The 12,664-nt window shown below is 35.9% G+C and overlaps 1 protein-coding gene across 13 annotated transcripts in view; it reads right to left on the bottom strand.

Moving 5' to 3' along the window:
* The window catches only part of VPS13A (vacuolar protein sorting 13 homolog A), a 218,647-nt gene that overhangs the window by 90,721 nt on the left and 115,262 nt on the right, over positions 1-12,664 (bottom strand). For all 13 annotated transcript variants that reach the window (XR_004959539.1, XM_036262045.1, XM_036262047.1 and 10 more), the window contains 5 exons: positions 7,696-7,846; positions 5,011-5,138; positions 4,504-4,673; positions 3,516-3,733; positions 2,855-3,087 (listed from right to left, as the gene is read on the bottom strand). Coding sequence is in view for 12 of the 13 variants with exons in the window: in XM_036262045.1 (XP_036117938.1) it covers positions 2,855-3,087; positions 3,516-3,733; positions 4,504-4,673; positions 5,011-5,138; positions 7,696-7,846 (900 nt within the window). In the remaining variant the exon portion in view is untranslated. The remainder of the gene's footprint in view (positions 1-2,854; positions 3,088-3,515; positions 3,734-4,503; positions 4,674-5,010; positions 5,139-7,695; positions 7,847-12,664) is intronic.

Consider the following 12,664-nt stretch of genomic DNA (forward strand, 5'->3'; position numbering starts at 1 on the left):
CAGATCTAGAAGTTGGTACTGCTGAACAAAGTAAAAAATACATGTGACTGATTTAGCAATTAGATGGACAAGGGATATTTCAAAATACAAAGTGGATAATTTTAACCATGCTATATCAAAGTATTTTGTAAAACTGCTATGGTGATAACTATGAACCCAGATCATACATTTTTTAAATAGCCAAAAGCTTAAGCCAGACAGGTATGGAATATTCAGAATGTTGCTGTGTTATCAGCTCTTTCTGCTGTCTGCAAAGTCCTATGATAGAAAGGAAAACACCGAGGACACTCAAACTCTATCTAAAGAGGAGCCTCAACAAGAGATAAGACTGTGGCTCCTATTCTTTCTCTGATAATGGTTGTTAAAATCATACAGGAGCCAACCTGTGGCAATCAACCAATCAGTCTAATTACAAATGTTCTTTATGTCCCCTCCCCAAATGTACTGTAGCTTTTACTAAATCAGACCAAGAGAGGATAGGCAGAAAACAGAGATAAGCAAAAAAAAAAAAAGGAGTTTTCCAGGGAAAAAAAACACTGTAAATAACATATGGTTATGGTTAATTACATATGAAATTACCTACTAGATGCAAACTAAATGTTTAAGGAATTAAGGATTGCCAACAAAACCAAAATCAGGCTTGCAAAAAAGCCTGTTAATATTAAACAGCTAAAGCAATCTTCAGGTAAACAAAGTAAGCTGTGAAAACAGTGCATGTGGTTCCATTAAAAAAGATAATAGCCACTTCAGATGTATCTACATAGAGTAAGGATTCAAAAAAAGTCTCTCAGAGGGAAAAGCCAGGGCCTTGTGAGGAAACTACAGTGTTCTTCCAGAGAGCAATAATGTTAAGACTCCAGAATGGGCTAACCAAGGAACTTATTCCACTGCCAGAGTTTCAAGTTTTTACAATTCCACTAAGCAGGACATGATGCTATTATGGATCAGTGACTACACCTAGTGTTTCCTATTCTTTTCCTGAATGGATTTCTAAATTGCAATTATCCTGTCCTTACAGCACCATTAAACATATAGTGGTTGTAAGTGTAGTGGTGTGTCTGTTGAAAAGTGGGTAGCTAATTTGTCTTTTAGTTAATATATTGTCAAAGAGAAGTCTCACATACAGACCCAACAAAGAAAACTGTCACCTAAAGATCCTGGATTTAGAGCTGAAACTGTATCCCTTGAGGTGGAGGTGAGAAAAAAACAAGCATGGATTATTAGTGTGGACAAAGGAAGAGACCCTTGAGTGGACTGTGGGAAGAACCTCTAGTTGGCCTGTTATCTGTTCTTTTCTTCCACGGTAATTAATACAAAATGTATCTGGGCACAAGGTGACTCTGAAAAAAAAAAAGACCACATTGTCCAACCACTTTTGCAGATAAGTATGGTCACATGGCTACGTTCAAGCCAAATGGTATGAATACAAGAAATACATATATATAAAATTTCTAAGTCATCACCTAAAAGAGAATCAGTATGCTCTCAGCTTTCTATATCCTCTTTTCTTAGTGGTGAGCCACTAGCCTTGCAAACGATGGAATTATAATTTACCTTTTTAAAAAAAATTTTTTTTCTTTATTGATTTTAGAGAGAAAGGAAGAGAGAAGGAGAGAGAGATAGAAACATCGATTGGCAGCCTCCTGCACGCCCCCCACTTGAGATTGGGCCCAGAACCTGGGTATGTGCCCTGACAAGGAATCAAATTGCTCACCCCTTGGTGCATGGGTCGATGCTCAACCACTAAGCCACACTAGCCGGGCTATAATGTACCTTTCTACTATGTTAAAATTTTTAGAACACCTATGCTTCTATTATTCCTATAAAAGACTAAATGTTTTTATAAGTATTTTATGAGTCCTAGGAGTCAGGTAACTTGAAAAGATGTCTTTGAAGAAATAAATTTTCATCAGTTACGAAGAGGAGGAAGGCCAAGAGGTTGCTAGAGTAAAATACAAATGTGAAGTATGTCAAAGCAAATGGCTGAGGTTCAACTACAGCGTATGGAGGAAAGCAAACACATACAGCTGAGCAAAGATGTCTGGATGAGAGGAAAATATGAAAAAATAATAAAACTGCAACTACATTTCAAACAGCTGGTGTGAAGGACAGACAATAGGGCAATAAAACATAAAGAACATACAGCTAAAGTACTGTGAAAACCTGTAGTTAAAAATTTCCCACTTGGTAGACCTTGTCCTGGACCCTAATAGGATTACAGGAATTAGGTAGGAGGGAAGGAGATAGACATCAGCTGGAGCTGATCACTGTGCAAATAGAACTGCTTACCCCTCAGACATAATGGCTAACCGCAGATATCTGCTTCTGTACATGGTTGCTTGCTTGCAGACCCTTACCCAATTTCTTAACAGGGGCTAAGAAAACTATAAAAGCAACCCACCCCCTGAGCTCGGGGCTGCTCTCTCCTCTGCATAGGATGGGACAGTCGCCGCAGTCGCCGTGCGGGTAATAAAGCTCTCTTAATTTGAACTCAGTTCAGAGTCTGAGTCTGGTCTGTCTGGTTGGTCTACAACACTGGGAGACAGTCTCCAAGGCCTAAGAGCAGCATGGAACTGACATGGATAGAAAGGGCAAGTAAGGTCTCAAGAAGTGTGAAGATGAAAGCCGCTTCTTAGTGAGACTATTTCCACAAATACAGAAAACAGTGAGGAACACGGGAAGAATGAAAAAGAGTTTCAAAACTTGTGTAATAATAATCCAGATTAGGCTCTCCAAGCAAATAGGAAGTACTTTATTGAGAAAGGTTGGAAAGTCCATAGGTAGATTCCTAAAGTGGTATATACTAAATCTAAAACAGTTTACAATTAAGCATATAATTAAATAGAAAACTTACAGTAGTGATTCTGTCTTTTCTCTTGACTGGAAGAAATGGGCATGCTTTCATTTGAAGATCTTTAATAGCAGCAGTCATTGTATTATTTTCAAGGTCACCCTTGCAACAAATTTCACATTGTGTTGTAATGACTAAGGCAGGAGCATCATTTCTTGTCATATCAGCCACAAACACAATTTCAGGATTTTTAATAATAATATTAATTTCCCACTTTTCTTGTACCTGTGTAGGTACTAAAATAGAAATAAAAATAAATAATTTAAAATATTTATAAATCTTTGCTACACATATTATTTATAAAAATATATCATTTATGGGGTTATTTTCATTCTAAGTAAAAACTAAAATAAAGGAATCTTAGATCCCCAAAGGAATCTACAGCAATCTCTTGGTGTAAGATTTGAAGACGCTATAGTCATAAGTACATTTAAAAATGTGGAAAAAAAATCTCCACTATGTACGTTTGGCCGGTGTGGCTCAGTGGTTGAACCATCAACCTATGTACCAAGAGGTCAGTGCCTCTGACTAGTCGGGTATTGCATATTTTAAAAATTCTTGCAGAACACGGGTAGAAAACTGCTGATCTAGAAAGCTAATCAAGGCAAGTGCTTTTGGAGCACTTCACTAACACAGATATTGAATACTTCAGTTAATAACTAACCTTCTTCCTTAGCAGTCCATGCTTGAACATTGGTTTCTACAGCAGTGCCTGTGGTGTAGGCCTCAAGAAAGACATTTGCAACTGTCAGCAGAAATTCCACACTTGCACAAATATATGTTTCTTGAAGGAGTACATCAGTCACCCAACCATCTCTGACTTTCTTATACTTTACATCCATCATGTCCTTTTTGTCAAATCCAACTGTCAGTCCTATCATTCTGAAAAAAATAGTAACAATTCCTATGAGTACCTTACAAATAACCAAACACACCAATAAAACTCAAAGACCTCTTATCTCTTTCACTGGCAGCCAACCAGCATCTGAAGTCATTTCTCATAGAATGATTTCAAAGTACTCCATATAATAGACTTAAAACTTCTGGAGCATAACTGCTTTATAAATTAGGAAGTGTGTCTTTAAGAAATTCTCAGAATTATGAATCTCAGCATCTTTTTCCTTTCAATTTTTTATGTATTTCCCATTAAATCTGAATGGATGATAATAATTTTAATAATACAGATTAATTTTAAAAAATAATAATGACACTGATTCTTTCTATTTAACTTATCTACCAACCATCCAGCAAGTCAGCACATAACTGAACCAAGACATTTTTATCTTTAATTTAAGTAATTAATTAATCTTTTTAAAGAAGGGGAAGGGGAGAGAGAGAGAGAATGAAAGACATCGATGGTGCCTCCCAGACACACACTGACTGGGAATTGAACGGCAATCTGGGTATGTGTCTTGACGGAACTGAACGATCCAGCCACCTTCTGCCATATGGGACAATGCTCCAACCAACTAGCCACTCTGGCCAGAGCATGAACCAACACATTTTAAATGCTGACTAAGAACCATGATTCAACTGAATTGAAGCTCAGAAAATCTTAAGGATGTATCCAAAAAAATGAACATGCAACTTTGGGAAAAACTTTTATAAAACATATCAACCATTTCTCAAATAACAACTCTGAAAACTATTACCTAGGAGTTGCCTTTTTGACATGAGGCCTTTTATCATCTAAAATACAGTTTTTTAATGAGAAGGCAGAAGATGTTGAGTCATCTGTATACATTTTTAAAGTACTTATTATATTCTCCAACTTAAATTCAGCAAGTGTCAGAGAAGGATCACGAACATCTGTAAAGGAACTCTGAGGAAGAGAAAATCAATATAAATTTTACACAAAACATAAATACAAAGCATTTGTTAAGATATGAACTACTACATTCCCTCTCACAAAAGCTCACTAACAAAGGCCAAAAAATATATTGACTTAAATTTAAAATTTTATTTTTTACATCACTGGCTATAGCAAAGATAACTCATTTTAAAAGGAAAATGGTTAAAATTATTTTACTATTAAAGTGAAGAGAGTAATAATTTTTCTCACAGAAACATACTCCAAATATACATGAAATAATTATTTTAATAAATATTCACTATATAATTTTCATCAAGTGAAAAATATATTTTTTCCCTCAGCTTACCTGATCAGGACCTGGACTATAGAGTACCATGGTGAGATAATCGGTTCTGAAGCTCATATTTAGTGTTGTCTTAACTTGAGAAACACGTGAATGCACTTCTACCACAGCAGCTGTCACTACAGTTGTTCCTTGGAAAAATTAAAGTTATTAGATAAAAGAAAAAAAGTCAGGTAAGACAGAGATCATTAAAACAGTCTTAACACAGATTTAACAGAATTATTATTTATGGGTATAGAAGAGGAGAAGAGTTCACGTAGCAATAAAAGCAGCCACATTATATTAATTGTTGAAACTGGGTAATGAGTACATATGGGTTCACTACCTTAGCCCTTCTACTTTGGTGTCTGTGTAAAAACTTTTAGAAGAGAATTATTAAAATAATAATATATTTAAATGTCTATTTTTTCATTCTGTCCATTTTAGACATTATCTTTACACTCCCTACTATTTTAAGTCCTCACCATTCATTTCCTCTATCAGTCTCATCTTCCTCTTTCCAGCTTTGGTCAGTTATGTCTCTACTGCTATGTAAATATGACTAATAATATTTACATTTGTATTTACAGAGCAAGTCTTCCATGTCAGGTTTAACTCTGGCTATGCAGTTATTTTCAATGAAGAGACTAATAGTTTATTATAATACTTCCTCTGCTACATTACAACTAGTGCATCTCTCAAAAAAGAGAGAATCTCTTCTCACATTCTAACAATGGCTCAAAATCCTGCAAAATTTACTCCACTTCTGCACCAGACTTTAGTAGAGATTTCTCCCTTCTTAGGAACAGAAAATGTGTCTTTCTCTCTATATCACTTATATAAGGTAGTTATAGTAGTCCCCCTGATCAGTTTCACTTTCTGTGCCAAGATCTGAAAGTATTAAATGGGAAATTACAGAAATAATTTATAAGTTTTATATTGCTCATCATTCTGAGTAGCATAATACTACCTATGCCATCCCCACTCCATCCTGCCCAGGTGGTAAAATCACCCCTTTGTCCAGCATATCCACTCTGTATATACTACCTGCCTGTTGGTCAATTAACAGCCCTGTTGGTTATCAGATGGACTGTCTTGGTATCACAGAACTGTGGTTCAAGTAACCCTTATTTTACTTAATAATGGCCTCAAAGCCATGCATGTAACTTTTTCTACAGAATATTGTTATAATTGTTCTATATTATTAGTTGTTGTTAATCACTTATTGTGCCTAATTTACAAATTAAACTTTATCACGGGAGTGTGTGTGTGTGTGTGTGTGAATACACAATCATAACATATATATAGATAGCATTCGATACTACTCAATTTTAGGCATCCATTGGGAGTCTTGGAACGTATTCCCCATGGATAAGAGGGAAATTACAAAAATTAATTCCTCATTTTACATATATTATATAATTTATGCTACTTTTCTTCTTTAAGACATTCTTCCACTTTTTTTTTATGTATTCTAAATTCCTCTTTAACGAAAATGACGTACTTTTTTACTACAGATTCCAGTAACATAAATTTTGGGATTCCTTTTCAGCGCACTCCTAGGTAGACCCATTGTTTTTGTATCCCATGTTTCCTCTCTCCTGAATTCCTTGTTTTGCTAGAATATATTTTGAAACTAATTTACTGAAGAATGGGTGTGAAAGAAGTTTGTGGGACTTTGTGGGGCTAAATACTGAGAACTATTGTGTTTTCACATTTGGATGATGGTTTGGCCTTATATAGAAGTCTAACTTCAATCAAAATCATTTTCCTTAGAAATTTGAGTACATGGTTCCATTGTCTTTTATCATCTCTCTGATTCCAATTACCTATTCCGTTTATGTTGGTTTCTTTCATGTTCAGGTTCTTGTGATTTTCTTCATATCTGTCCATTAATATTTAACAGCAAAGGACTGGGTTGCTTAATCTAGTAGGTAAGGATGGGATTTCCTGCAATGTTATAAATGTAAGATTGTTTGTGTGTTAGGATTCTCCCTGACTGAAAAATGCTGTGTAACAATCTCAAGGCTTTGCAAGAGCATTCTTTTATGAGCTAGTAGGTTGCATTTTAAGATAGGTAGGTTTGGGGATCTCACAAAATGCCAGAATGAGAACTTTGTTCTTGTGAAACAAAATCATGCCAGCAGCCCTAACTGACCCAATTCTGTCTGTCTGTACTGGTGCTAAAGTTAGAACCCAGTGAGGCTCCACATTGCACACTATAGCCAACACTGGATGCACAGCCTTTCTGAGTTATGGTTCCCTCTGGTCTGTTCCTCCCATCTATCTTTCAAATATTTGTTGAAATCCATAATTTATTCATGTTCCTCCTCTCTTGACACCACTAATGTTTCGATAGACCTATTATCAATATAAAATATCCCATCTGGGTTAGATGCTGCACTAGGAGTTAAAGAGAAAACAAGATAAGGGGAAAAACTGAAAAAAAAAAGGGACCTATAGGAAAGTTGGCATAAATAGTAAGAATAAATACTAAGGAACTTTGTCACAGTAGGACTAACAATTCTGAATCAAAGGGAAAAAAATCAACAGAATGACTAATAATGAACAATTTAGAGACACCTGAAAGGGATTAGGTAATTCTAAAAGATTTATAAATCTTATTTTACCCCAAACTAGAAAGAGAATGGAAGAAAAGATGCAAGGTGGGGTTATGGAGGGAGAAACAATTTAAGGTGGAGAACATACCTCCTGAATGATGTGAAGCATTAGTAGCTCCACTAGTAACACTATTCTGATCTTTTACTGCTGCCGGTGAGGCACTATCCCCTTCTTCATACCATATATTACCATATAATGTTTTAAAGATAGTTGTTATATCTTCTTGACTAAGAATGAACTGTTAAAAAAAAAAAGATTTTCTTATTTTAATATTACTACTTCATGTAATAAAAATTTTACATACAATAAAAATAATTATTTCATTTCTGTCCTCTATAAAATCATTTTTTACACGAGACATTTCTACTAACTGAATATTCAATTTTAAATGACCGCATGATTTTTAGTACTTGCAAAATACAAAACAAAATTAGATGCCAATATCAATGAAGCTATGAATAAATCATTTTCTGTTACGATTTACCAGTTAACTAGTAATTTTAAAACTTTAAAATAAACTTACATGTTTAAGTACTCATCTAGCTACTTTGTCTTTTTTTTGATTAGTAAGCAGTTTAATTTATAAATATAATTTAAAATAATACATTTATATAATGAAAAGTAGTTCAATATGTGTTTTACATGAATTACTTTATTTGAACTTCATAAGTCCTAGGTGTAAAGAATATAAGCCCGATTTTATAAGAAGTTGAGGCTTAACCTCAGAGGGGGGAGGTAGGGGGGGAGAGATAAACCACAGAACTTCATGCATGTATGCATGAACAATGAACATAGACAACAAAGCTGGGGATGGGGCGGCGGGGGAGGGGAGGAGGGTGTCAATGGGGGAAAAATGAGAAACAACTGTAACAAAAACAAATTAATAAATAAAAAGTAAATAAAAAAATATAAAAAAAGAAGTTGAGGCTTAAATGGTTTAGTATCATGCTTTAGTCCACTTAACAAACTTACTCAGCACAATAACTAAAAAATCCATGTGTTGGGAATTTAGCCTAAACTCACCAGCATAGGACCTGTCCTGAAAGCAGTGATGGTTAATTTTATGTAATTATGGCTGGGTCACAGTACGTAAGTATTTGGTCAAATATTTTCCTAGTAGTTTTACACACACACACACACACACACACACCCCATATATATGATGCTGCAGACCATCTACACATGCCCAGCTGCCTTCTGGGGCAGATTCACTAGAATAAAATTGGATTTACCCCTACCACGACCCACTTAGTAGTTAGCCGCTGTTGGGAGTCCATCTTGGCGAACCACATATTTGACCCTTCTGGACCTCAACTTCAGCCATTAGGGAGAAGCTAAAATCAAGTCTTCAAGAAGTCAGTCTAATACACTAAGTATACACACAAACACATACATTATATTTGTTTTATTTCTATGGAAAATCTAATAGAAAAGCCATTAAAACAAAAAACAAAAATAAAAAAGACCATGAGTTTTAAATTGGTATGTTTAATTACCTCAAGGGGATAATTTCAATTCCATAAAAATGAACAATTTGATTTCATCAGGCTTCCTTTGACTGCATTACAGAGGTGATATAGGCATATCTTGCAGATATTGTGGGCTCGATCCCAGACAACCCCAATAAAGCAACTATCACAATAAAGTGAGTCACACAAATTTTTTGGTTTCTCAGTGCATGTAAAAGTAATGTTTACACTATACTGCAGTCTACTAAGTGTGAGCATTAGGTCTAAAATAAACCAATGTATATACCTTGATTAAAAAATACTTTATTGCTAAGAAGTGTTAGCCAATATCTCAGCCTTCAGTGAATCATAATTTTTTTGCTGTTAGAGAGGATCTTACTATGATGTTGATGGCTGCTAACTAATAAGGCTTGTGGCTGCTGAGGGTTGGAGGAGCTGTGTAATTTTCTTAAAATAACAATGAATATGACATATTAACTGACTCTTTTTTTCATGAACAATTGCTTTGTGGCATGAGATGCTGTTTGGTAGCATGTTATCCACAGAACTTCCTTCAAAATTGGAGTCAATCTTCTCAAAACCTGCTGCTGCTTTATCAACTAAGTTTATGTAATATTCTAAATCATTTGTTGTCATTTCAACAATCCTCACAGCATCTTCATTGAAAGTAGATTCCATCTCAAGAAACCCCTCTCTTTGCTCATCCATAAAAAGCAACTCCTTATCCAAGTTTTATCATGAATTGCAGTAATTCAGTTGTGTCTTCAGGCTGCATTTTAATTCTAGTTCTCTAGCTATTTCCATCACATGTGCAGTTTTATTTCCTCCACTGAAGTCCTGAACCCCTCAAAGTCATTCATGAAGGTTAGAGTCAACTTCTTCCACACTTTTTTATTTTTTATTTTAAAAAAATGTTTTTTTTCCTTTATTGATCTTAGAGAGAGAGGAAGTGAGAGGGGGAGAGAGAGAGAAACATCGATGAGAGAGAACATGATTGGTCGCCTCCTGCATGCCTCACATTGGGGATCGGCCCACAACCTGGGCATGTGTCCTGACCGGAAATCGAACAGGCGACCTCTTGGTGCATGGGTCGATGTTCACTGAGCCACACCAGCCAGACCACACTTTTTTAATATTGGTATTTACCTCTTCCTGCGAATCACAAATGTTCTTAATAGCATCTAGAATGGCAAATCCTTTCCAATAGACTTCCAATTTACTCTGCCCAGATCCATCAGAGAAATCACTCTCTATGGCAGCTATACCCTTACAAAAAGTTTTTTTTTTTTTTTAAATAATAAAACTTGAAAGTCAAGCCCTGACCAGTTTGACTCAGTGGTCAGAACGTCAGCCCCTGGACCAAAAGGTCGCAGGTTCAATTTCTGGTTAAGGGTACGTACCTAGGTTGCAGGTTTGATCCCCAGCCCCAGCCCTAGTCAGGGTCATGTGGGAAGCAACCAACCAATGCATCTCTCTCACATCAACGTTTCTCCCTCTCTCCCTCCCTCCCTTCCAATCTATCTAAGAATCAATGAAAAAATATCCTCAGGTAATGAGTAACAACAAAAAAGACTTGAAAGTCAAATTTGTTCCTTGATCCATGGGCGACAGAATGGATGTTACACTAGTATGCATAAAAACAACATTAATCTTGTTGTACCTCTCTATAAGAGCCCTGGGTAACCACATGCATTGTCATCGAGCAGTAATATCTAGGATTTTTTTTTGCCTGAGCCATAGGTCTCAACATTAGAGCTTAAAATATTTAGTTAACCATGTTGTAAACAAATGTGCTGTCACAAGGTTCTGTTGTTCCTTTTATAAAGCACAGGCAGACCAGATCTAGCATAATTCAGAATGGTACATGAACACCAGCTTCAACTTAATATTACCAGTTGCATTAGCCCCCTACAAAAGAGCCTATTCTTCCAAGCTTTAAAGCCAGGCACTGACATCTCCTCTCCAGCTATGAAAGTCCTAGATGTTATTTTTCCAATATAAGACTTTTCCCTCTATACTGAAAATCTGTTGTGTAGTGTAACCACCTTCATTCATTACCTTAACTAGATCTTCTGGATAACTTGCTACAGCTTCTACATCAGCACTTGTTGCTTTACCTTTTACTTTTATGTTATGGAGACAGCTTTTTTCCTTAACTTAAGGAGTCAACCTCTGCTAGTTTCAAACTTTTCTTTTGCAGCTTCCTCACCTATCACAGCCTTCAGGGAACTGAAGAGAGTTAGGGTTTTACACTGGATTAGACTTTGTGTGCCCGGTTAAATCTATCCAGATCCTTAAAACTTCCCCCGTATCTGTAATAAGGTTGTTTTGCTTTTTTATCATTTGTGTATTCACTAAAGTAGCACTTTTAATTTCCTTCAAGAACTTTTCCTTTACAATCACAACTTAGCTGTTTGCTGCAAAAGGTCTAGCTCTCAGTCTATCTTGGCTTTTGACATGCCTTTCTCACCAAGTTTAATCATTTCTAGCTTTTGATTTGTAACTATGAGAGGTGGAACTTTCCTTTTCACTTGAACACTTAGCAGCCATGTAGGGTTATTAGTTGGCCTAATTTCAAAATTACTGTGTCTCAGGGGGAAGGCCCAAAGAGAGGGAGAGATAGGGGAACCGGCTCAATCAGGGGCCAGTTGCAGAGGAGTTGGAACACATACAGCACTTATCTATTAGGTCTGTGGTCTTATATGGGTGTGGTTCATGGTGTTCCAAGAGTTACATCAACAATTACAAGAGTTACATCAAAGATCATTGGCCACAGATCACCGTAACAAATATAATAATTATAGATAAGTTTGAAATATTACAAGAATTACTAAAATGTGACAGAGACATGAGTGACCAAACACTGCTGGGGAAATGGCACCAACATATTTGCTGCTCGAAGCAGGTTTGCCATTCAATGTGTAAAAAATGCAATATATGTGAAGCACAATAAAGCAAAGCACAATAAAATGAGATACTCCTCTATAATAATCTAGTGTTTTCAGGTTAAGTCCATGTATACTTTATTCACGCTACTTAGGTTGTTTTATTTATGTATACCTACTACTTAGGTTTTTAAAAAATTTTATTTATTCATGAAATTTATTCTGTGATTATTATGGAGCAGACATTGCAAAAACAGTATGTCCATATAAATTTATAAACTAAATAAAATGTTACAATTTCTAAACCAACATCTTTCAATTAGTACATGTATACTGAATGCCTACCAAATCTTGATATTAATCATCACTCTTCACTCTTGACAACAACTCAGTGCAGAAAGTTGGAAAAACTACAATGATTCCCAGATGTCAGAACAGGCTGTGTGCGCTATCCCCAAACATCTGACAAGTCAGAAATCACCAGCTGCAGTGCTTAGTCTAAATGCATTAGACTAGATGATTCCAGCTTCTCTGATAAAGGGCATAATGTCAAACAGGGGTCAAATATGTCGACCAAGGGGTGGGCTACAACAACTGCTAACTATTCATGTGAAACAGGGTAAGGAAAGACCCAATTCCATGTGCCCCTGAAGGCAACCAGGCATTTGCAGATGATCTGCATTATCACCTGAACATTCTGCA

The sequence above is a fragment of the Molossus molossus genome, unplaced genomic scaffold (assembly GCF_014108415.1).
Source record: "Molossus molossus isolate mMolMol1 unplaced genomic scaffold, mMolMol1.p scaffold_m16_p_14, whole genome shotgun sequence".
In the NCBI taxonomy this organism is placed as follows: domain Eukaryota; kingdom Metazoa; phylum Chordata; class Mammalia; order Chiroptera; family Molossidae; genus Molossus; species Molossus molossus.